General features: G+C 33.3%; 1 protein-coding gene and 1 long non-coding RNA gene across 9 annotated transcripts in view; one reads left to right on the top strand and one right to left on the bottom strand.

Annotated features, from left to right (window-relative positions):
* The window catches only part of CNKSR2 (connector enhancer of kinase suppressor of Ras 2), a 292,101-nt gene that overhangs the window by 138,707 nt on the left and 126,016 nt on the right, over positions 1-27,378 (bottom strand). For all 8 annotated transcript variants that reach the window (XR_004271141.1, XR_004271142.1, XR_004271143.1 and 5 more), the window contains exons 6-8: positions 25,885-26,004; positions 18,316-18,375; positions 14,553-14,621 (exon numbers count right to left, since the gene is read on the bottom strand). Coding sequence is in view for 4 of the 8 variants with exons in the window: in XM_032286106.1 (XP_032141997.1) it covers positions 14,553-14,621; positions 18,316-18,375; positions 25,885-26,004 (249 nt within the window). In the remaining 4 variants the exon portion in view is untranslated. The remainder of the gene's footprint in view (positions 1-14,552; positions 14,622-18,315; positions 18,376-25,884; positions 26,005-27,378) is intronic.
* The window catches only part of LOC116556750, a 7,450-nt gene continuing 1,695 nt past the window's right edge, over positions 21,624-27,378 (top strand). The window contains exon 1 of the long non-coding RNA XR_004271145.1: positions 21,624-21,711. This is a non-coding gene — a long non-coding RNA (uncharacterized LOC116556750). The remainder of the gene's footprint in view (positions 21,712-27,378) is intronic.

The raw sequence follows: 27,378 nt of genomic DNA, 5'->3' as shown, positions 1-27,378 counted from the left end.
CCAAGGGTTCACTTTGCTTGCCCAAAAAAATATGAACGCACATTTTGAATTACAAGTTTGGAGGGAGAAAAACATACTACTTATAAGTAGAGTTTAGGAATAACTTATTACTGATAGCCACATTTTATTATTTACTTTATTCACTTAAATAATTGCTAACTATACTAAAGTGGTCAATTTCATGGCCATAATCTGTCTTCCAGCGTGTTTTTCTCAATGATCAACACGTTGATTTCTACCCATCAATTTCTTTTCATTTTACTTATTATAAAATTTGAATATGTTTAAGGTTACATGGTATTTTCCTGTGAAATTTTCAGTGCAATTTGATTCATCCTATTCTTTTACACTTTCTACATGCTCTTTTAAAGTAACAATTCCAAAAAATAGAATTGCTTTTCTATCAGAAAGTAGAATTAGTTTCTGACAAGAAAATTCATTTGGGTGCATTTTAATTTTACAGCTGAATGTTATTTAATGGCAGAAAATTTGGGTATCTAATTTTACTACTTTAAAATAATAATTATTGACATAATATTAACAATGTTTTAAAGAAAAGCAAAGAAACATACATCAAGACTGTATTGTATATGTCTTTGGCTCCCAAATTCTACTTCCACTACTATAAGGAAATGATTGGATAAAAGTATCCAAATAAATGTGCAACATATATGTCACAGTATTGTTTAAATCAACCAAAAACTGTACATTATGTAAATGTATCCATCAGTAAGGGATATAAAAATTGCTGTGTGGAAAAAGTGAGTTCCAAAATAGCAGATATAATTTAATTTTTGTTAAAGAATGTATATAAATATAGGAAACAACATTAACGGTGGTTATATTAAAGGGAGTAAGGACTTGCAATACATACTTTCTTCTTTATACCTTTATTTCCTAAACTTTTGGCAATAAGCACAAGTTATTCTTCTAAACAAGCAAATAAAACCAACAAAATACATGAACCTAGTCTATGAATAGCAATATTCAAATTAGAAATAATAAATTTTATAAATTACCTAATCAGGACTGTTTGTTATGGATGGAAAATTCCCACCAAAATTGCAGAACCAGAAAGACAACACTACTATTTTAAACACTAAAAGGTGATGACGGAGAAATAAAAATCTGTTCTATGCATTATACCTTGATGACTGGCAAGAGAGAATACAAATTCATTATTCGGTTGTACTCAATAAGTCAAGAACTATACTAACCACTGATTTTTGATTCAGTGAATTATCTCAGTAGATACTCCACTTAAGCATCAAGTCAGTTTCACTTAGAAACTATTAAATGGGAATGAGGCCCACTGAGTAATTTACAGTCTGTGTAACATTTTTCTTTATAACATATGTAGGTTTTAGCTATATCAGTTCTTAGTACTTGTATACACATAAACAGCAACTAGAGCTGCGACTTTCTCATTTGAATAGTCCTTTTTTTGTTTAGTCCTTTATCAGGCTCCTTAATTTGGATCATTTCTATCTTTTTGTCTACATATAGCTCTTAACACTTTTCCCCCATTTACTGGTTTTGGTCATGTTCTACTAGAAGTAAATATGACATCATGCTAGAGCTCTAGTAAAAATAATTCCAAGCTATCATCCTGTGATATTCCAACATACCTTCAGCCATAGAAAATATGTAAATATGTGTTAATCATTTTTCTTTTTTTTTTTGAGATGGAGTTTCACTCTTGATGCCCAGGCTGGAGTGCAATGGCGCGATCGCAGCTCACTGCAACTTCCGCCTCCTGAGTACAAGCAATTCTCCTGTCTCAGCCTCCTGAATAGCTGGGATTACGGGCAGGCACCACCACACCCAGCAAATTTTGTATTTTCAATAGAGACGGGGTTTCTCCATGTTGGTCAGTCTGGTCTCAAACTCCTGACCTCAGGTGATCCACCTGCCTTGGCTTCCCAAAGTGCTGGGATTACAGGCGTCAGCCACTGTGTCCAGCCGTTAATCATTTTTCTAGGTTAGTTTGCCCTTTCTTCATTTTAAGTTTCTGGTTACAGTTTAAAAATATACAGTGTGTGCAGCTTAAATTAGAAACCATGTAAAGATATAACAGTAATATATAGAATGGTTGTAAAGTACTCTCCACTCTCCACTGGCTGCAATGAATGTATGTACTAGGCAGTAGAAAGAGTTTTGAAAGAAGAAGTAGAGGCCCTAGTGGTTACTAATATGAGTGTAAGCTGCTAATATGGGAGGAAATTAAATAAGGTGCAAAATTTAAAGAAAAACTTTTCATTTTTGGAGACAGGGCTTTATTCTGTTGCCCAGGCTGGAGTGCAGTGGCACCACCATGGCTCACTGCAGCTTTGACCTCCCAGGCTCAAGCAATCTTCCCACCTCAGTCTGCAGAGTAGCTGGAACTACAGGTATACATTACTGTGACTGGCTAATTTTTATTTTTATCGAGATGGGGGGTCTCACTATGTTGCCAGGGCTGGGCTCTAACTCCTGGGTTCAAGCAATCTTTCTATCTTGGACTCCCAAAGTGCTGGGATTATAGGCATGAGCCACCTCATCCAGAGAAGAAAAATATTCTAATAGTCAAAGATATCCAAAAAAGAAATTGGCTGACTTGTGAAATAGACCAATATCAAGAGATGTTTCAATATCTTGCATAGGCCAAATGATTAGATAACTTTCAGTCACAAGACATTCCAAGTCTAAAACACAGAGTGGATAGGGACATGAATATAGATGATAAAGATTAGCTTGAGTAAAATAACATGGTCATGTTACATCTCTGCCTATCTGTCTTCCATCTTTTCTTCCTCTTCCCTGCCAAAAAGTGTACCTGTTTCTTCTAGGCTAAGTGTTACACACCTTTTCAATATTTCATGCTGTCTTCTTACAATAATCTCTTCTCTTTCAAAAGCTTTCACTAACAACTTCCTTCAGGATTCCCAAATCTTTCTACCGTTCCTGCCTCCTATCAATAACTCTAGTCATATTCTCTACTGTTTAGCTCATCCACGTTAATAGCTACTGAATAATTGCAAGCATCAACAATTCACTGTGCTAGATTCTTCACATCTATGTTATATTCTTATTATTTGTATTTTCATTCTTACAAAAGACTAATGAGATAAACTATTAAGTCCAATTTACATGTGTAGAAACTGAAGCAAAAAGAGATTGTTTTCTCTGCCAAGATTACAAAAATAGTAAGTAGTGAAGCCAGAACTTACATTAACGTCTTTTCAATTCTAAAGCACAGTATCTTCCCTGGAATATCCACTGGGAGCTCACATGAACGGAATAGTTTAAAAATCAAACTCATTGTCTCTTTACTTTCATTCACCAGAAAACAAAGTTCCCTATCGTCCTCTAAAGTTTGGAGTTTGGAATCACCTATGACTTTTCTCTTCTTTTTAATCCATGTATGTGTCCTAACAAATAGATCCTGGCAACTAATGGCTCTTCTCACTGCCTTAGTTCTGGCTTGGATACCTACCGCTAAACTTAAAACAGAATCCTAACCTGTCTTTCTGCTTCTAGTCTTTTGCAGCTCCAAAATGCTGCTAAAGTGTAAAAGTTTTCTATGATTCAAAACCTTTAATAGCTCTCCAAAGGCCTAACTAAGGAACCAATAACCAATCCTCAAACAGGTTCTTTGTCAATATGGTTGATTATAGCTTTTTCTCGGATTACTTTTCTTCAATGTGGTTCTCAAACTCTAGCATGTGTTAGAATCATCTTGAAGGCTTGTTAAAAGAATGCTGAGTTTTAACCCCCAGAGTTTTTGATCCAGTCATTCTGGAGTAGGGCCTGAGAATTCCTCCCTTCTACCTTTTATTTCCTAATACAAATTTCCAAGTGAGGCTGATGTTACTGGTCTAAGAACCACAATTCGAGAACTTCTGTAATAGATTACGAGCTCCTTGAAGGCAATGACTTGCCCATGTCTACATCAGTTTAGGTGCTTCATATGGTTTTAACATTAGATATTAACTCATACGCATTTATTGTGTGTCTTCCATGCAGTATGAATACAATGGTGAATGCAGAGCAGACTGTGCCTCATGTTGGAACATTTACAATAAAGTAAGTTAAGTGCCTCAATAGGGTGAATACAGGGTACAATAGGAGTCCCCAACAGGGGTACCTACCCCATTCTTGAGGGTCTAAGGGAGGTTTTCAATAAGTTTAAGCCAAATTCCTTAAGAGTTGGACAGGCAAAGAAGATGTGGAGGTTGAAGGGGTAAACAAAGCTCTGAGGCAAAGTATCACTAGTTGAGCAACTTTCTGTAGTTCAGTATACATAGATGACAGAACAAGGGAAGGAGTAATGAGGCAGGAGAAACACAGAGTTCAGATGATTATAAAAGGCTTTTAAAAAGTTGGTAATTAAAAGAGTTGGTTGAGTAATATACATTTCCCTCCAACACTGTGCTTTTCTGTTTAGCTATATCTCTGCAAAAGCACTCTTCCCTCTCGTAATTTTTCTCACTTATAAAATCTTACCTATCTATAAAGGTTCATCTTACATGTAGTACCCATCCTAAAGCCTCTTCTTACAGCTGAAACCATATTTTTCTTATGTCAATCTCACAGCATACTGTATAACTTTACTAGTGAGCTGATATGGTGACATGATGAGGTAAATGTTTCAGAAACAATAAAGGGCCTTGAAACTCCAAAGGAGGGTTTAGTTTTGTACATAAAACCAAGATGTAGTATTAAAATATCCTTTAAATGTAATATACTTAAAAATTTATCATATAAAAGATTAAATGACCTCTCATCCAAAAAAGTAAAATACTTGATACTTAAGCTGTAACAGACATTCTGTACCCCAAATTTTCAAATAAACTTTCTCCTTATAAATGAACCTTTGAAAAAAATAATATTGCTATCTTGAATATTCCAGACCTAAAGTCATAAGACAAGAAATGGAACCATGGGCATAGATTCTATTTGTCCTAGAAAATTTTTATACTTTATCATACGTATTATATAAACACTGTTATGAAGGTGTTTTTTTCCAGAAAAATATTTTGTAGTGTGTTATCAATATTTTAATAGAGTAATTCATTCACATTAATTTCATGGGCTAAAAATGAACCTTTAAAAAAACCATCATATGCATTTTTACATAAAATATCTTATTATTAGCTAATGTTTTTCACATACACTGAACTACTATTATCTTCCTCATTATCCAAGGTAGCAGAAGTCAGTGTCTACAAGCAATGGCAAGTAATATAGCTTACTAATTTATATATAATCCCCAACATGTACATTAAAATGTATTTTATGCACAACACAAACAGGAGTAAAATTTCCCAAGTAGGTTATTAAGGAATCCCAAGTGCTAAAAGCCAGAGGTTCTGCTTTCTTGTGGATGGGGCTTGTAATTGTTTTGATCAGGCTGAAGCAGACAGCAGGTGTTCCTTTGTGAAGGACAACATAAGTGGGCAGGTCCTGGAAAATTGGTTGCCTGGATTAGGTGCACAAGAGGCTTTGGGGTTGGTGCTGAAGAGATGATAGGCTTCTTTTCCCCTCAGTACACAGAGGGAAGAAGTTGTCTCTGGCCCCTTTAGAACTTGCCCTGGTCTGCTTTCCAAATAACAGCTGGTGAATTATTTGACTAACATATGAAAATATAATTTCTACTCTATGGTCCCAAGTAGCCAGTTACCAAAAAACATAAAGATAAGAATTTAAGCCTATCAACCCAGACCTTCTTTACCTTTTTCATGGCTATATTTGAAGTTGCAAGAGAGCATCTTTATACCCACAGGCAGGAAGATAGAACATTTCTTAAAATATTTTCAAAGTTATTACCCTACACAAGACAAAGAAACAGATTCATTATCAATGTTTACACACACTCTTGTGTATACACACACTATTACTCACAGGTTGTAATGTAGAAATGATACCTTTTCCCAAAGGAAATTTTAGAGACTAGAAGTATGCCTATATGAATGTCTGATAATATGACTGATGCTAAACCCAAACATCTTCCTGCTCTTTTTAAGAGCACTGGAGAGACTTAATTCAATACACAAGCCATCATGCTGCAGCTAATGACGCTCTGTCTTTGCCAAGTGTTTTGGTGTTGACATATTTATTATAATGTTCTGTTTCTTTGTGTTACTAAAAAGATACTGAAGTATATAATAAATTAAACATTTTATACCAATGACTACCTCTTTCTCTGGCAAAACAATCTATGTGAAGGAAATAGCATACTGTTATAAACATTTCAGAAATAATGAATTTTGACATACAATACCTTTCAAAGATCCTAAAACTGTTAAGTAATGAGTACCAATCTACAAAATCCACATTCACCTAATTTTCTTCCATGAAATATTAATAAAAAAAGTCTTACAATATTAAAGTTTACTACATTTGGAGATATCTTAATTTTGCTCATTCACAGTTATTCATTCACTGAATAGAAATAAAGAATTACTCATGGTTCAGGTACAAAGGAATATAAGCTAATGTGTATGGCGTGGTTAGGGAACTATGCAAAATAAGTGATTTTTAACCCTAACTTAGAGTAACTTAAATAGGTAACTCAGAGTATTTAGAAATGTTCCAAAGTTTACTTATTTTAAATAAAACTTTAGTACTGATATTTTAATAAACATGATTAGCAGAGAGAATCTTGGGAAATGATAAAAGGAACAAACATTTAGAAAGAAGAAATATGGGAAAGATTTTATTTTCATTAGAGCAAAAAAAAGCCCACAATTTTATATCTTAATCATTGAGTGAGCCATTCTTCATCTCACATCCTCCTGAACTTTAAATGGCATTTGTCCAGTGAAATAAGAGTATGTCAAGGCATTTGGCTTTTTAACGTGGCCTAATTTCAACGTAAAACTTAGACAATGTTGAGTTGCTCAAAATCTGAATTTACATTTATTTGTTTTAATACTTAATATTTTCATGTGAATTTCAGTTATGAATGTAGTATGTGTGCATATATAATGTGTATGTATAAATATATAGTATTTAAAAATAAAGCACTAACAGATAACATAGTTTCTTGCAGCTAAAGATGGATAGGGAGTGCAAGACAGAGCCAACTCAAACACTACAAGAACCTAGTACCTTTTTTTCCCTTGGAATCTTTTCCCCGCATAATCAAGAAGTTCTGAGAGCTAAATCAAAGTTTCTTGATTGACTCATAATGAAGTTCATGGGAGAAAGAAAGTAGTGATATAATGAAGTTCATGGAAGAATAAAAATACTGATATTAATTTTTCATGTAAGTTTTATGAATCACCCACATAATTTTCAACAAAGGTGGTGACTTTTCATACCCTGCTACTTGCACTGTCTCCATTAGCCTTTCACTTAAATTAACTGTGGACTTTGTATAGTTGGAGTCTTGACTTTGGTGATAACCTGATTCTAAAGCTGTAGGTATAGTTCAGCATCTTGAACATACAGCTCTCTTTCCCTTCTCCCCTTCCAATATGGTATTTGGTAATGTTGTGGTCTTTCAAGGCTAAAGGCTTGTTTTGGAGGCTTCAAGGTTTTCATTCATATACACTAAAGAAAACTAAATCAAAGCTAATTTTGTTTTTATTTCAGCATTATTCACAATGTCCTTTTACTTCACCAAAACATAAAACTGAATGGGTCTGAAAGCTTTTGCTAAAGAGAAAAAAGGAGGAAGACAATCACATTGTAGTGAAAGGTAAAGCTGTAATGTAAACCTCTGATCATACTGCAGAACCTCAGTCCCCAAAAGAGCAGTAACATATTTTAAAATAACCATAATAATACAGGTTTTTCCTTTTTTGAGACAGGGTCTCACTCGGTTGCCTAGGCTGGAGTGCAGTGGCACATCACAGCACTCTGCAACCTTGAACTTCTGGGCTCAAGTGATCCTTCTGCTTCAGCCTCCTGAGTAGCTTGAACTACCAACACATGCTGCCACACCTGGCTAATTTTTAAAAATTTTCTGTAGAGATGTGGTCTTGCTATGTTGCTCAGGCTGGTCTTGAACTTGTAGCCTCAAGCAATCTTGAGACTTGCCTTGGCTTCCCAAAGTGCTGGAATTATAGGCATAAGCCACTGCCCTCAGCCACAATACAGGCTTTTAACTAATTTTTTATGAAGATATTTGCATAGGTTATTAAGTTATTAAATTTCAGCCATTCCTTCCTATATTTCATTTCTGTTCTGCTTACAAAGACACTAGAAATATATGTATTTTGAAATAAAAAGAAAAGACTCCCAGTCACCAAAGCTAAAGGGTAAAATGAAGCATCCTTAGCTAAAATGTCAAAACTTCAATTTATAAAAATTTTTAGGAAAATCTATACTTATAAAAAATTCATGCTTAAATTTAATTCAGGAATCTAAATGACAAAAGTAATTAAAAGCAACTCAAACCCTAGTATTCAAAAAGTAATATGCTTAAAAATGTACAAAGTTGCTATAAATGATTTTTATAGTGTCATTTACTAGCAGACATGTAACAAAAATATGCTTATTTGAAAATATTAGCAATACTACAATATATGTATGTGTTTATCAAAACACAAAACTAAAGGACATATATGTGTGTATATATATAGCTAAAAGCATCATCCTAAATCTTTATTAATAGAATTTTTAGTAAAAAAACAAAACAACAACAACAAAAAACTTCTGTAATGGCTGTAAGTCTTTTCACTGTGGAAGTTATCTTTAGAAATCACTTTGCCAAAACTCCAGCAACCCAGACAAAAAAGGAAACTCAGTGTCAGCTCCAAATGGGACCATAGTGAACTCTATATGCCACTTTTCCAACTTTTAAATCCTTTATTGTCCATTATTAGGATAATAATAAGATGTAGAAGGGACAGTGTGACAGGAAATATAAAAGTAAGGAGTGGCTATATTACCTGCAGTTTGAGCTACCATGCCAATCAGAATTTTAATTTAGTAGATGAAACCTATCCTTGAGACTTAGGGCTAAATAACCTAAAAAAACCTTAAGATTAATGCTTAATTCAATAGAATTAAGAAATTATATTGAATTTCTTATTATATGGTGGTTCTACAGTGTTTCCCTTTCATATGATAATCTTTTATCAGGCAGTTAAAAGTTATCCACTGATTGCCTACTCCTATGAAAAGGAAGTGGATTGGGCAATTGTGATTGGCAGACTCTTGCTTTTCTGAAAGAGGTTAAAAAAAAGGGGAGTGGGGAAATGAGGTTGACACTGATTTGTGAATGAGTCACACGCTTAATAAGTTGATAAGCCAGAGTAGGTGAGAACTTCAGCCAATAGATATATTTTAAACATATAAAATAAACTTATAAGGAAACTAAAAATTCCATGTAAAATAACTAGAACATAGTAACCACATGTTGACACTGAAAGATAAAGTTTGTTCATAAAAATGAAACAGTAACCATTTTAAAAAAGCAATTACTCTTCTGGTGAAGCCCTTAAGAACTGCACAAGTTAGAAAGAAACAAGTCAGGATGCAGAGATCTGCAGAGAAAATAAATTGGTTAACAGGAAGTAACTATTATTGAGGCATCATGTGATGTATCTCCTTTATATAAGAACTTAAGATAATAAATTTTAGTTTAATAGTAAAATTATGAATTATATTGAATAATAAAGTAATAAATTGATTTCTCTGTACAAAATAAAAATACACTTTATATCAATATGTATCGCTTCAAAACCAGTTTCCACACATTCTCATCAAATCCATAATGTTCAATGTGAAATAAAAGAGAAACAATCTATGAAGTTCTCATAAACTACTATATAAGGTAGAATCTGAAATAAAATATTCTTATGAGTAACTGAAATCATTGATGCATTGTTTCCTTTAATTTGTGGTAAAGGTCTCTTCATAATTTTTCCCCCTTCCAAAAGAGAATGATTCACTTGTTCTATTTTAGAATACCAATTTTTTAGAATCTGAACATAGTTATTTTAGACCATTATAAGAACCCGTTATTTATTAGGCAATAGTTAAATATCATGCTAACATAATTAATCTCTGTAGTCCAGCAAAATGTGTGTTTACAGGAATAAGATGTGGGGTACACCAGAAACACTACCCCTTGTGGTCTCAGTTTTCAATATCTTAGGTATATGGAATTATATGACAAATACTTTCTCCTTTGAGAAAGTAGCACAGAAGAAAATAGGCAAGAATAAAGAAAACTTAATGAGATGAAGAGTAGAGGAGAAATAGTTAAATGAGAAGAGATGAGAATGCTAAAGCAAATAAAATAGAATTAGAAGAAAACAAAAAAGTAAAGACAACAATTTAGCAAATTTAAAAAGTGAAAGCACGTCTGCTGTTAGACAACATCATGGTATTGATTCCACTCAATGACTCATTCATTTCTGCTGAAGTCCAGGGAAGGAGGTAAAGTGAGAGGGAGGGAAAAGGAGAGATGAACTTTAAGGAGTTACCAAACTGTCCATCCGTTCTGATTATGTTGGCTTCTCCTTTGAACAATACTTTCCTGTCGTTCTGGGGTTGAAGGAACAACAGAGTGAGGACAGAGTCCAAAACGAGATATAAGAGTGAGAGTAAGGGAGACACATAAATGAAGTTAGATGAAGTTTCGAGATAGTCCTTCAATCTGTTCCCTCCTCCCACCCTCTCTGCCATCCCTAGTTTTTCTCAACAACGTTTATCATTTTAGGGGTAACAAAAACCACTAGCTTATAGTACTTATCTTCCATCTCTCACTAATAAATGTAGAATATCCTATTTGCTGCAGTTTATCTTCTTTTTGACTATCCCAACCTGGTTATTTTCCATTTCAGTATCCTTTATAGCCTCATCTATTGAAGCATTTCTTGCCATAATGTAGTTGTCAGGCTCCAGAATACCTTTCAAAATAACAGTAAATATGTTTTAATATTTACACAAAATAAGAGGAAAAATTTCCAAATGTTATTAATAGATTCAACCATCATATATGCCACTCTTTTCAAGTGATATTCCTAAGAGACTGTTTTTAGCATGGATAGAATCTTTAGAAACCTTGCACACCAAAAACAGTATTAACATGAAATTGAACAGATTATAAATATGCCCCAATATTTTTAATAACTATAAATAATTTCATCAGCTTAAAAAATGTGTTAAAAGTGCATCATGAGGGCAAAGTTGCTGCTTCAAACTATGCCGAGGTATCTCCCAGAGAGAGGGATGTAGTGGAAGATGAAGTAGAAAAAATCTTGGGAGATTCCAGCAGCCTTTGAGGAGTTGGGTCTTCAATGATGGGGAAGACATGTGGGAAGACATGTAATAAGAAATCAGTCTGCTTTGCTTGGATGTTCATAAATTTTTCTTCTTCCTACCTGGCAGCCACAGTTTCTCAGCCACAGAAGTATGTTAATTTGAAAAATTTCAAAGCCACTTATAATAAAGAATATAGCAACACGAAAAAGGACATACAACTTCCAGTTTCATTTCACATAAGAAAGTACTTTTTTTCAAAAAAGGAGCAAACTAGAAACATAGACATCTAATTAGACATCTTGAAAATATACCATACTAGCAATTAAAAAAATAGTATTTGAATTCATCTGATTTATTCAACTTTCTCAGACTCTTAGGGAAATATTTAAAATAATTTTTTATTTATCTTAAGTAAAGAAAAAATATCAGATTTTATATTTTACATTACTACCTATAGTCATAGGAAATTTCAGAATTACAGACAGATACTAACTGGGTTAGAATCATCCAAAATATTTAAGATTTTACATTTTTTTTTCGTTATTGAGTCTAAACTGGCATAGAACAATACTGGCAATCTCACTATTCTAGTCAATTAATGGATTAGAGAATATTAATTATGTATATCAAATTTATTAGGCCATACTTTAATGTAACTATTATATCATAAGCATACCCTATGGTAATGTAGAGAGAGAAGGGATAATTGCGGACTATAAATAATTTATACTTGCTTCAATTAAGAGAATTTCTATTTCACCACCTCTGTATATTGCCTAATAAGAGATTAAAAGCACTGTACAGATCACAATACAGGCAACAGCAAAGAATGAGGGCAGAGTCAGCTACATTTAGTGAAATGCATCCATTTTGCCCAAATATGCCTCTACTTGAACACACACAAAAAAATCTGGCAACCGATCACATTATTAAACAAGGCTACTTTCATGAAATTCAACATATTATCCTGTCTCTATTATATCCCAAAATCAATTTGTTGGCTGTAGTAGCAGTCTGCCAAGAAAGAGGATTCCAATTGTCCAACTGTTGTAGCAGGTAAAAGAGAAGAACGGAGGTAGGAAAGTTAATTGTTATTGAGCTCCTAATGTGTGCCTGGCATTATGAGAGGTGTTTTACATATCTTACTTATCTGAGTGAAAGAAGTAGAGTGAGGAAGTGGCAGTAAAGTTAAGTTTTAACCCTATTTCAGTTCAGCTGACTCACTCAGTTATATAAAGTCTCACTTCTTTTCTTCTTCTCTTACCCTTGATCCTACTTAATCTTTCATTGAATCCTGAGATTTGCCTAGGATTCTTCCTCTTTTGTTGGACAGTTACATAATTTTTGAGTTTTGGGAGGCAGTATAATAAAATTGAAGTAAAAACATGGGCCTTAGAGTCAAACAGCTTTGAGTTTTGGGTGAGTTGAATCATTATTCTGAGTCTCAATTTCTACATATACCTTATTTGCAGGATTATTGTAGGGACTAAATGAAATAAAATATGTAAAATACTGAACATGATGCTTGGCACACTGTAAGAACACAGTAAGTGTTAGCTATCATTATTATCTTTATAAAAAGGCAAATAGATGCACAGTTACCATGACTCACTTAAAGCCATAAGTCAATTTCAGAGCAAGAGCTGGAACCAAGTTTCCCCAAACATCATTCTGTGTAGTTTTCAATATTTTAGAATATTCCTGTGATGTAAAGATGCATTTACACATTCTAGGAATTTAAAGGTCACCAATCCACATAGATTTTATTAGTTTATTTGTAGACTTTTAAAGCCTTTCATATTCATTTTATAAACATCAGTATCTTTGTTGCACAAATGAGATCCTTTAAATAAGTTTATTTTTATTAGATACTAATTTCTATCTTCTTAGAGTTGACCACCTGGAAATGCATGCTGAAATTATTCAACAGATGTCATGTTTGTTAAGCTCATATTGCAGAAATGGAAGCAGCATGAACATCAGAAGAGGAAAAAGCTGCTAGTCTACTGAAGCAGCTGCTTTACCCCACTGTCCAAATCCTCATCTAAGGGACATGAAACTTCAGTCAGTACAACCACTTTGTACAGTTTCTAGTAATCAGAAAAGAAAGCCATCAAAACTGTCATAGTGTGGAAAGGCTTTGTCTACTACCAACACTCTACTATTCAGTGTCAAAGGTACACCCACGCATTTAATTTTGAAAACTTTTACAGACTTTTACTTCACTTAGATAATGAACTTACTGAAGAGACACCATGGCTTTAATTATCAGTGTTTAGGAACCTTTCCAAAATATCACAAACTTCTCAAATTGTTCAAAACCAAAATTGAAATGTCATTTGCCTTATGATTAGAATCACTGAGAAAAATCAGGCTTTTCACAAAATTTCTTCCATCACTAGGACATACAAAAGCAAATTTAGTTAAATTGCGTAACAGGAAATAATTACTCACTCTGATGAGTTAGTGAGATAGGAGTAGAATACTAATAAAAAATCTGCATTTTTTTCAAATGAGTTATGATATTAATAATTTTAGATTATTTTAACTTTTTAAGATAACAAATACACTTTATTTTGGCAGAGAGAGTGGAATGAATTGAATTAACTGAGACATATAAAATAGTCCAAAATGAAAAGCATATAATTTTCATTTTCTAAATATAAGATTAAGAAAAATAACCCTTAAAAATCTACAGTAGGCACAGAATCTCATTGTCATTTTTTATAACAGTGGGATTCTGTGCCTACTGTAGATTTTTAAGGGCAGATAACAAAGGGATTTGTGAGGTTCATAGGGCAAGAACATTTTCTAAAACTAAACTGTTGTCCTCTTTTAGGAAAAAAAGCTAATTCAGCTACTAAAAATTTAAACATTTTCAAAGATCTACATTTTAAATACTCACCCCAAAACCACCAGACACTTTAATGAACAAATCAATGTTAAAGTAGACAAATGCATGTATGCTGTTATAAAACATCTATTAGGTATTTCAATAATTTATAAAGTGAAACTTTTAAAAGTTGTACCAAGAAAAGTTGAATTTATACACACTGTCACTTTAATTACTATTCCAAAATTGTTATTCCAGCTCATGGAATATGTACTATTATCCAGTACTTGTCCATATAGAAATGTATTGCTAACCGCAACCACCAATACTCTTCATGTTCTTTTAAAACAATGCTTTACATTTCATCAAATAATTAAGAAGAATAAATATTCAGTTATTTTTTCAAAAGGCTGTTCAATATATTGGAAACAGGAATTTCATTTCATTGGCATTCTTCTAAAGCCTTAACAAATCAAAATTAGTTCCTCCCACTGACTCTTAAGGTAATTATACATACCACAGTCTGATGATTAACTTGAATCACTTCATCCCCAGCATGGATTTTCTTGCACCGATCTGCAGGTGACTGAATTTAACATAAAAGAAATGATAAAGAGTATAAATTTTATCAGTCATTTCCTCTCTCTGGAAACACTACAAAAAGTTCACCTCCATAAATTAGATTTAAAAATTAATTAAAATTTTCAAGGAATTAAACTAATAAAATGGTTACTAGTATTTAATACATTGTTTTTAACTTTTGAGTGAGTTAAATTAATACATAAAGAAAAAATTAGTAAAAAAAGCTTGCATTTTTTTGCATAGCTAATGACAACAAACAGAAATGCAAAATAATATACAGATAGTTTTTATAAAAGAATAACACATTTCTCAGAGCATTATGAAAAAATGATAATTGGTATTAACCTTTGTAAATTTTATACAGGCAACTCTCCTAGTCTCTAGTGGGTAACTGCTTCAAAACTACATTTCAAAAAATTATATCTTTTTGTATTTTGATCTTTTTCATTTAATATAAATAATTAACATTAACTTCAACAAATCAATATTTTCCAGTACATGAATGTGATCAGCATCAAAGCTTTGATAATTAAACTGCTAATTTATTTTATCAACAACACTAATTCTGAATAATCTAGCAAAATAAAAGATGGACAGCAATTAGCTCAAATCATATTACATAACATTCTAAGTGTCTACTTATAAGAGGATGTTACTTCTTGTTACATATAATGTAATACACTGGGCAATAAAACCAAACTAAATGAACTAAAATGGCAATATTTTTATAGAATGTAACAATCTATCACTTTTTCCTTTTATTCCCATAAGGGATTTAAAACAAAAACTAACAAAACAACAAAAAAAACCCAACAACTTGGTAAGCTAATACTGACAAGTTTTAAGGAATTTTTATGAAATTAAAATAAGGTTTAAGATAGAAATTTTCTATTGTAGGTCTCAGTAATGAAATTAAAATACATTTTCTTCTGTTAGCTACTAAATATAGATTACATGCATTTTAATATGCTTTTGAACTTTTGAATATATAGAAATATATTTTTATAAGAATGTATTTGTCTATATAAAAAATGTATTTGTTTATCTTTCAAATACAACCGTAAATGCTGTGATACTATTCATTATTATCCACTGAAAGCTAAAGAATAATATGGTAATATAATCTGCAAAGTAAAATGCTACTTTTGAGACCCTGGAGTAGGACATACTTTAATAGTGATTTCCAGTTAGTTTATTTTTTATTCATTTCCAATTATTTTGAAAACATATAAGTCTTGAAACAATGTTAACCTCCATTCAACAAATATTCAAAATTCACAATAAAATTATTTGTCATAGGCTATAATTCAAGATAAGACACCATACCAGGGAGTTCTAGTTGCTGAAGTAATAACACAAGTACATTATTAAGGGTATAGATTAATCTACAATACAAACTCTAAGAATAGCGTTATAACAATAATATAACATGTTCATCTCGCAGCACCTTTAAGAGGGGGACATATTACCAAGTCAGACAAGTACCATGTAACAATTCTGAAAAGATTGTTAATCATTAATATATTTGTAACTATAGTTGGTTCCTGTGGTATTTGGTTCCCAACTTATCTTTTTTTAAAAAAGTATGGAAAAAATATCAAGCAAATGGCTCTACTCACTATGTAGAAGAAAATGATAGTACATAAAACTCAAAGAAACTGAAACAATATTTTGCACAGGTAAGTAAAGAAGTCATATAAATTATAGACTTTTAGTTTTAAAAGAGATCCTAGAGATAGGATTTTGTTCAAACCCCTCATTTCACATATAAGAAAACTAAGAAACTAGGGCACAGCAAAGTAAAATAACTTATCCACTCTAGTGAGCAGCTTTACTAAGACTCAGTACAGCTCTCCTAATTATAAATGACTGAGGTTACCAAAAATAATTAAATATTTTTAAGAAAAAAAATCAGAAATGAACTATTAATATATGGTTCATATGTGAACTACTCCCAGACTCAATCTTTCTTTTGATCACTTATCTATTTATCAAACATTACTAATATGAGCAAGGCATACTCCTCAACATTTTTTAACAGACCCCAGACAATATAGGGAGATCCATTCCTACCAATTCTTCAAGATACAGTTCAAAATAACCATTTCTGTGATTCCTTCTCTGATTTCACTTGGCAGCATTTACTATTCTTCCCTTTGTCCATCCATGCAAATTACACTACTGTGTATAAAGATGAACCCCCACATGCTCTCCACACCTTGGTGGCACCAAACTAGTTTAAGATTCTTCTAATACCTAGCACCATGCCTGAAACATAGCAGACATGAAGCAGAGGTTTGTTAAATGAACAAATGAATAAATGAATGAATACATACATCAGAATGGACAATCAATGACAAGAGTATAGTTTGTAGCATCTTAGCTGCATTTAAAATTGTTAAAATCTTCATAATATGGATGTTACTGATATTCTTGATCCCTTATATGACGCTTGTATTTAATACCACATGTGAAGCTGCTACTGTAATCCAACTGCAAATATATAGTATGTGTTTCACCTTTCACAGGAAACCAAGAGAAGCAGGGCAAAATATCAGTAAGTGAGTAAAGTAACAGGTGAATTAGATGAAAAGCATGGTGATTTTTAAAAATTAAATGCTGGTAAAATGTTCAGATCAGTAATAATTTGAGATTAAACTAATTCCATCTAAGTCTTCTTTAAAGAAGCACAGCATAAACATGTAATTGTCAGAATGTCTAAAAGAAAAAAAAATACATTCAAAGCTCAGTATCTGCTTATGTAAGAACAGAATAGAAATTTGAAATAACCAAATGCAAGAATAATGATCTATTACGCTGTTCAACTCTATCACACCGATAATGTTAATAATAACCAGCATGATCACTTCATACTTCTCTTTCCATAACACAGATAATTCTCTACAGCATGGCTTTTCTTAGCTTATTTAATTTTCATTACAACCTAGGGAGGTATGTAGCGCAGATAATTTGTTTCCAATTATAGTCAAAGAAACTGAAGCAATGAGAGGTTAAATGTCTTGCCCAAAATTACACTGCCACTAAGATACAGAACTGGTTGCAGGACGTAGGCATGTGGACTTCTGACCCACTGCTTATGGTGGTTCGCAACTATGCCTCAGAATCACTTGTTAAAATAGAAATCTCTTACTAAGAAATAAGCTGGTCTCCAGAATTTCTGATTTAGTAGGTCTAGGATGGGGCCTGACAGTCGGCATATACATCACATTGTCACGGGAGGCTAATGCTGCTGTCCAGGAATAACACTGTGAAAACCACTCAGCTATACCATGCTGCCCCTCCACTGAATTAAGCTGAATTATACTGGAAGTATTCAGAAAACCTGACTTATCTGAATTTATTTCTCATATGAGTTTAGTTTCTTAAAATAACCAAATCATTTGACAGATGGAAATGAATTCTTTCAGATGTCACAGTAACTTGTCATGAATCAGAACATAGACAAATCTCTGGCTGAAAATACCTGATTTACTTTAAGTAAATAGCTATTCTAAACAACAAAAAAAATTAAATTCTAACAGAACCAATGCTACTAACTCAGTATCTCTTTTAAATTGTATCTACTATCTGTTTATGTCCTTATCCTTAGCTGTTAGCCTCAATCATGTGAGATATGTAAGTTGTTAGCAATAAAAGAGAAAAATACACATAAAAATTTGAAAGATTAAAATACTTACATTTTCTGTGGTTCCAGTAATTACATGGAGGCCATCATATGTAGATTTAATATACATACCCTAAGACAAAGACAGCATCAGAAAAGAAAGTGAAGCAATTGGAGAATTTTCAAGTACATCATAACCTCGTTTATATAAAAAATTACTCTATCAAATTAAAACTGCCACATGCCCCAGAAATAAATCCATGAAGACAGATGCTATCTTTAAACTGGTAAGAAATTACTATCTGAACATTCTGGTTTCTAAAGTTTGTCTGAAGAAGCCTATACTCAATTAAATAACTACTTGCTAAATGAATTGCCTATGAGACTCAAAATGCAGCATGGTAATTCAATATTCCTAAGAAAGAACATCTCTCACTCCCTACAAAAACCCATACTACTTATTCTGTGGCAAAATAAAAGTTACAGTGGGAAATTAAATATTGGTATGTTATTAATTTGTTATATTTGATATACATTATACAATAGGAAGCAGTTCTCTAATGAGATACTTCAATTATAACTGGAGCGAGAAGAGTGATAAAATATAATTTACATAAATTTTCTCCTTCTATTTTGTAGTATCCTGTATTTTCCACCTTTCTTATTCATAAAGTTTTAATAATTATATCCAATCATCTCTACATCAATAATTAAAAGGTAGTATGTATCTGTAGCAATCCCTTCCCCCAGTAAAAAGAACAAGATTTCACTTTCCAATTAAATAGAACTATTTTTAGAAAAAGCTTCATTAAAGTTTAAAAATTATACAGAAATCCTGAAATTGTACAAGCTTTAAGAGCAAAGGGAAACTTTAAATTACAGATAGTGATGGATCTTTAAAGAAAAAAAATATCACAATAAAGGATTCACATTTTAAATATTAAATAAGTAAATCGGAACAAACTAGATGATTCAGTTAATTAATTTCTGTCCCCTCCAAGGAAGATTCTGTTACTTTAAATTCATTTTTTAGGAAAAACTACCCAAATTTTACCTATAAAAGTGCTTTCATTTCAAAATATTGACTTCATACATAAAAATACGAATTTTAATTAACTTCAAATCTTAAATACAGATTTAATAATAACCAACAATACCATTTCAGAAAAAGCATACATTAAGTACTTTTATGAAGCAACTGCTACAATGTTAATTTCCTATACCTTTGTTAATTATATATTTAGATACCTGAAAATACATGTGTTTTCACTGAAAAGAGATTAGAAAAATAAGTAGTAAATTTCATGGTATGGAACTACTGAGAAATCGCTGTGTAGGTTTTAATTCTAAAAAGTCATTTCAGTAATACCATATGTCTAAAATGTTATCAGTTCCAAAAGTGGCTGAGCTGGATCTCTAATATGAAACCAAATGAATGCTTATCACTTTATATAAAATAAATAACCTTAACAAAAGTACAGATATAATTTAATTAATGGATTGGCCAGTAGTTCTTGGCTATGACAACATGGTAATATTCAGCCTTACACTGGTGACAGGCATGTAACATACTTACTTTGAAGCTTACATTTACCCTATTATTTACTGGGAGATAAATATGATGGTATTATTTTAGAACTTAGAAGAGGACAAGATCTTTGCAAATATTTTTCATTCAGTAATTAACAAGATCATATAAGATTAATAAAGGATCTTAAAATACAGTTATGCGCCACATAATAACAATTTGGTTAATAATGAACCATATATACGATGGTGGTCCCATGTGATTATATAATGGTATTTTTTGTACCTTTTCCATGTTTAGATATGTTTAGATACACAGATACTTACTACTGTGTTACAATTGCCTACAGTATTCAGTACAATAACATGCTATACAGGTTTGTAGACTAGGAGCAATAGGCTCTATCATCTAGCCTAGGTGTGTAGTAGGCTGTAATATCTAGATTTGTGTAAGTATACTCTATGATGTTCACATAAGAATGAAATCACCTAATGACACATTTCTCAGAATGGAATCTCATCATTAAATGAAGCATGACTGCATATTTGTAAGAGCTAGAGAGTATATTTTTAGTTTTTGTTTGTTTGTTTGAGACTGAGTTTCACTCTTGTCACCCTGGCTGGAGGGCAGTGGCATGATCTCGGCTCACTGCAACTTTTGCCTCCCGGGTTCAAGTGAGTTTCCTGCCTCAGCCTCCCGAGTAGCTGGGATTAGAGGCGCTTGCCATAGTGCCCAGCAAAGTTTTGTATTTTTAGAGGAGACAGGGTTTTACCATGTTGCCCATGCTGGTCTAGAACTCCTGACCTCTAGTGATCCGCCCACCTCCGCCTCTCACAGTGCTGGGATTACAGACATGAGCCACCACACCCAGCCAATTTTTAGTTTTTGACATATAAGGGTTGTGAGAAGATAAAGTAGAAAAAGTGAACAAAACAACATATACTGTTCAGACACAGAAAAAAATTATCATCCATCATTATCTATTACCATCATTAATATCTACTTCTTACATTGTGTCAGGGATTGTTTTAAGTGTCTTACACTTATTTCACAATAGTCTACGAGGTGGAAACTATCATTATCTCTGTTTTAGAGATAAGGAAACTGAGGCAGAGAGAGGCTGAGGAGTCTGCCCAAGGTGGTGAAACCAAGTTTTAAGCCCAGGCAGTCTGACTCCAGAGTCCACACTTTCAACCACTAGGCTCCTGAATTACGGATTTATTTACAGTGAGGAGAGTTATACACCTTAACTTTTCTTATTAGAATATTTCGTGACTGTAGATATTAAAGTCAAACATTCACTTTTTAACATCTGTTCTAAAAGACTAAGACCACTTTAGCAAACATGTAGTATGTGAAATGTAGTTAAAAGAATAACTGGGATTACTATTTTACAAATTCATTTCAATTACCTATCTCTCTTTGAGGTAGGATAGGTAGTCAAGGAATTAACATGTCCTTGGAATTTGGCAACTGTGGAGAATATATGGTTAACACAATAAGCCCCAGCATACACATTGTAGTCAAGCTCATTCAAGCACAGCTAGGAAATTTCCGCTGAAGGGAGCATGTGCATTTTGATTTTACCTGTCCGCAAACTGACCCTTTGCTCAAATACCCCTGGGTGGAGATTTAAGATGCTAATGAGACATGCAACATATGAATAGGCATGTACAGCTACTGCATACGTGCACCCAGAGGACCACCCAGAACATGCTTACTAGTAACAGCTCTTTCCACCCCCTTATAAATAATCATGTAAGATTCCCATAAAGGGAGTCTACCTAGTGCTAGTCTTGGTGGTTTCCCCCTTATGAGCAGCCTATCCTGAATCTCTCTCAGAGTGTACTGTCTATTCTGCACCTAACTTTCACAATATTCTTTTTCCTTTGCAACAAATTGCTTATGCTACATCTCCTTTGCTGTGTGTTTCTTGTTTAAGTTCTTTTAAACTAAGAACTGAGGTCTCATAACAGCTGTCAACATCTTGACAACTATAAGCAGAAGTTGATTATATTTTTCTCCACTTATCTTTCAATACTGTGCACTACTGACTATGAATTAAAGGTGTTTGACAAGAGTTCTAAATGATTCTATAAATTAGGAGTCATAAAGAAAGCCTAATATTTAAAGAAAAATGTTTAGAAAAGACACTGTAGTTATTGGGATAAAAAAAAAGTCATGGAAATAGCATAGCTATGACTCTAAATTTATCTGTGTAAAATTATTACATATACCAGGAACCTAACTGACAATTGTAAGCTAAAGACAGTATCTAGTAGTTATAGGAAGAGGATCTCATCATGACAACATTATAGAATTCATATTAAAGCTAATTTTTTTCAGATGAACAAAAATGTCAAATGCTTAGAGACGGATCTAGATACAGACATAAAGTTTAATTCTAGAAACTTTTCATAGTCATAAGCAACAGGATAGAAATAAAACATATTTTAAAATGCCACAAGAATAAAGATATTTTGTTTTATGTAATATTTTCATTTCTAAATTCAATAAACCATGTTGTAACTGGTTTTAATAATCAAAACTGACTTCTTCATTTTTTAAAATCTCCCTCTCATAGTAGTAATGAGAAAAATGGCCAAAAGTCAGGCGCCAAAAGAAAGAGGAGAAATAAGTTGCTTGGATGACTTTCAAATTAATCATCTTCTGAATAAGAAGGGGTCCACAGAGATACATCTGATTTGCTGTTCACTTCTGAGAAAGGGCCAAACAGCAGGAGGACATGTCATTCAAATGTCTTCTTTTCTGGAATTATGACAAATATGGCTTTCCATTTCATCAAAAACTTCATTCCTCCTTTTCTCTCTCTCTTTTTAAAAACCCATTAATTAATTCTATAGCTGACTTGCACAGCTCCCTCTCTCCTGCTCAGGTTGCCAAAATGACATTTGCTTTTCTCTGTCTCCAAATGTTGGTTAACCAACAGGAGCCAAAGCAACCTCTCAGTTAAGTTGGTAGAATAAGGCATACTTGGTGATGGTCCAAGTACCTAAATAGAAAAAGAACTCCTTGAGGCCAAGAGGTTTCCCCAAGGACGACCCCAGTCCCTTCTTTTCTATTCAGCTTGTGTTTTGGCTCTGATCCAGCTTTGTTGTTTCAATAGCTCTCATTTTCCTTCCTTTAATTTTCTGCTAATTATTGTTATTTAGAATCATTTTAGAAGAAAGTTTCATAGGGTTCAATCATAACTAAGGTTGTTTCTCACCAGTCCTTACAAAACTTTAGGACTATCAAACCTAAGAAACTCTAGGAGACTTGATTAATTAAAAGATGATAAATGATGTATACAGTTTATCAGCAGGCGAACAAATCAAACCTTTTGCCCATGAGAGATGTTCTGTCCTAAAATTGGCAGAACACCTTCTGCAGATATTTCTAAGCTAATTAAATTTTATTAAATCTTGGTATTCTCCCATCTCTTCCTATTTCTTTCCTTCATTTACCATTTAGACATTTACGATAGCCAATTACCAAAATCCTAAATCAAAATCTTAAAATTGATTTACTTCAAATGTGACTGATTAAACTTATTTAAACATGACTGAGTTTTAAAATGATACCTTGAATAAGCCATGTAAATTCTGTTTAGTACTTCCCCTTAGATATGAATCACAAAAAATAGTTTTATACTTAACTCTTTGTATTAATATTCAACATTTTAGGTTTTTCTTTTCCTTTCTTTCACTTCTCAGTGAAGTGCTGCCCATTGTCCTTTAAAAACAAATTTCTCTAAATAATTCCAGTTTTAAAGTCATCCTCCTAAGCTTCTCAAACATCTCTTTAGAAAGTCAAAATTTGAATGTGGAATAATAAAAAAAGCTTCGTTCAGATGCACTTCATTTAGATTACCTGGACTTAAACCCTGCCTCTATTATTTATTACCTATATATGATATAGAGCAAACTGGTGAATATGTGCGATTTTATTTTCTCAGTTGCAAAATGAGAAAATTAATACCTACTCTATAGAGTTGTGAGGAAAATACCTGGCAAATAGTGGGCACTCGTTTCTTTTCTCTTCTAGCTCTTTCTCAGATTATTTAACTGAATCTGGTTCTTAGCATTTTAAGTTCCCAGATCTACCTCTTTCAAATGAAAACAATAAAGGACCTGTCCAGGGATATACCTTCCTTTAAAAAAAATCAAGATTTCGACCAGGCGAAGTAGCTCACACCTGTGATCCCAGCGCTTTGGGAGGCCAAGGCAGACGGATCACGAGGTAAGAAGATCCAGACCATCCTGGCTATCAGGGTGAAACCCCGTCTCTACTAAAAATAGAAAAAATTAGCCGGGCATGGTGGCACGCACCTGTAGTCCCAGCCATTCAGGAGGCTGAGGCAGGAGAATCACTTGAACCCAGGAGGTGGAAATTGCAGCGAGCCAAGATTGCACCACTGCACTCCAGCCTTGGCAACAGAGCAAGACTGCGTCTCAAAAAAAAAAAAAAAATCAAGATTTCATAAAGTCCATTAATTAGCATTGTTTTGACTTACTTCACAAGGCTATTTCTCCCAATGATTTCAGTGGAAACTAGAGGGAAAAAAAAATCAGGTTTTTTTTCTTTTTAGAACCACAGACTAAGAGCCAGAAGGAGCTTTAAAGATGATCTACTCCTCTCCCCCACTCACATGACTAGATCAAGGCCAAGGTGGTTAAATTTACTTTCCCACCTCTTTAAGATCACTCTCATAGTTATAGTTGATGTAAGTGATTTGTATCTAGGTGTTCTGACTTCTAGTTTAATACGATGTTATACTAGTTAATAATTTTTCACTCGAAAAAATCATGCTTAGGGGACTTTCTTTACCTTATAATTACTAAAAGGGGAAATAATAGAAATGACAATCTTTAATGCTATAGATTGAAGTGTTTTTTAAAATAAAACTGGACTTTGTACAGGTAACTAAAAGGAATAAAATAATTTTAGATTGTAAGTATTACTTAAAAGAAGTTCATAAATGTAATCAATGTTAGATATAACACTTACAGGTTACAATGATGGCATGCTATGTCTGATATGCTGATTTTCATCATATTTCTTCCCAGGTAAACACCCATAAAAGCCACAACAGCACTAGGAACTACAGATAACCAGAATTAATTTCCCACATATTCGGAGAAAACTTACTCTCTAGGATAGATGGCCTCAAACTGAAAAATCAGTGGTAGTCAATAAAGGCTTTGCCTTCTGAACAGTTATATAGGTGTATGAAAAAGAAAAGCCACAGGAAAAGTTAAACTTGCTTAGAGATCTTACAGAATATACTATCTGAATTCAATTATTAATGCTAGTTGCCAAGATTTCTATTTTTCAAAATACCATTAATTGGTAAATTCAGGTACAGGGAAAAAGTGGAAACACTATAGCACTAAACTAACATGTAATAGTTGTGTAGTAGTTAAGATATTCTGTAGCCAGTTTCTTGCTTTTTGTCTCAATATCAAGTTTTATATGCTTTCTTTCTACAAACTTATTTTTTTAAAAATCTCTCCTGGGTTATATCTAGAACCAATACATTTTTTAATCAGGTGAACAAAATATAGAACACGATTATACTTATTATTACATAATTAAAAACTACAACTCATAGACATCTAGTGCTGGCAATATCCACTTGCTTACTTACCCTTCTAAGAATGAATGTGAGTTATAAAGAATTATCAGTTTTGTTTAGCTAACCCACCCTAGGGGAAGGAATAACTATTAAAATCAGAACAAACCAAAGTAAACAAAAACATCTACTTTCATGAGCAGGTAACATTGTGGTGTTTATTATAAAACTCTTAAACTTCCTTTAAACCTAAGGAACTTTGGTGAGGGGGTCAAAGAATGTAATCGAAGCTAAATGATTACCAAATTAAATTAATTCAGAAGTCACCATTTTCAATTCTCCTTCATTTTCATTTATCTTCATAAAACTTCTTATCATGCATCACAAACTTCCACTACCATAACTCCTCTAGGAAAAAAAATACCAAAATGTTCAGTGTCTGTTGAAATTCATAGATTCCCACATTCAGAGGCTGCTTTGGCCACATCATTAGCTGTCTACTGATGGATGGTGGTTTTGATAAACATGGCATCTCTTACCAGCCCTTCGCTTGGTTTGATGTTTGCCAGCTGAATCACTTCCAGGTGAGCAGACTGTGAAACCAGAGGATCGGATGACAGGGATATGATGTGGTCACAGACTCCAGAAAGAGTTTTACACTGGAAGCAAAAAAAGAAAAATAGTTGTGGTAAATACATGTTGTAAGTAACATACAAATCACCTTTTGTAATAATTTTTTTAAAAGGAAAAATAAAAGAAACAGTAGAAGAAAGTAACTGGCATTTTATTCTGCAAAATCTGTACAAAGAAATTCAGATGAAATGAAAACACATTTACATACAACACATCTATATTCCATATAAGAACTATATGCCAAAATATTTGTTAAAGTTATGGTTATACTGTTTCTATTATTTGATTTACCATACCTACAAAAAATTGATAGTTTCTAAACAATATTAATCTGAGAACCTCCTGATTACAACCATCAGACTGAATTGAACATTATAAAAAAATCTCAATGACTTTTAATTCATGGTCAGAAAAGTTAAAAAAAAAATCTGGCCAAGATCCAGGAAAGATGAATCTCAGAAATATGCTTAACAAACTCTTCCTACTTATTTATCTAGCCTTTCCTGCTCAACTCTGTATAGTTTCACACCTCCTCCAAAGTCTCAATCCTGCTCTCTCAGCATTCTATGATCAGTCTGAAACTGCATAACTATTTTATTCTGAATCCCTCTGAGGCAGGTACCATGCTCTACTCATCTCTGTCTTCTTATCTTTTTCCCTCCACCCCCACCTACCACCCACATCAGGTAGACAAATCCTAGAAAATACAAAGCACTCAATAAATATTAGTTAAATGAACTGAAGAGCAAATGAGCTTAAACAATTAGTAGAGTGGCTTTACGAAGGTCAGAAAGCTAATGCTTTTGTCAGAATAAATCCATTCATGCTAACTGTATGAAATAATAAATGTAAAATATGTGTTACGGCCATCATAGTATTTTAAGACTTACACATGACAAAATCATGAAGAAAGTGGAATATGAGCTGGGCATGGTGGCTCATGCCTGTAATCTCAGCACTTTGGGAGGCTGAGGCAGGTGGATCACAGGAGGCCAGGAGTTTGAGACCAGCCTGGCCAACACGGTGAAACCTCGTCTCTAGTAAAAATATAAAAATTAGCCAGGTGTGGTGGCAGGTGCCTGTAATCCCAGCTACTTGGGAGGCTGAGGCAGGAGAATAGCTTGAAGCTGGGAGGCAGAGGTTGCAGTGAGGCAAGATTGTGCCATTGCACTCCAGCGTGGGCGACAGAGCAAGACTCCATCCTGGTCAACATGGTGAAATCCCGTCTCTACTAAAAATACAAAAAATTAGCTGGGCATGGTGGCGTGTGCCTGTAATTCCAGCTACTCAGGAGGCTGAGGCAGGAGAATTGCCTGAACCCAGGAGGCGGATGTTGCAGTGAGCCGAGATCGCGCCATTGCACTCCAGCCTGGGTAATGAGTGAAACTCCGTCTCAAAAA

The sequence above is a fragment of the Sapajus apella genome, unplaced genomic scaffold, assembly GCF_009761245.1.
Source record: "Sapajus apella isolate SASKATOON/1434 unplaced genomic scaffold, GSC_monkey_1.0 scaffold17, whole genome shotgun sequence".
Lineage (NCBI taxonomy): Eukaryota > Metazoa > Chordata > Mammalia > Primates > Cebidae > Sapajus > Sapajus apella.
The sequence above is the reverse complement of the archived record's forward strand: the minus strand, read 5'-3'. Positions and strand labels throughout refer to the sequence as shown.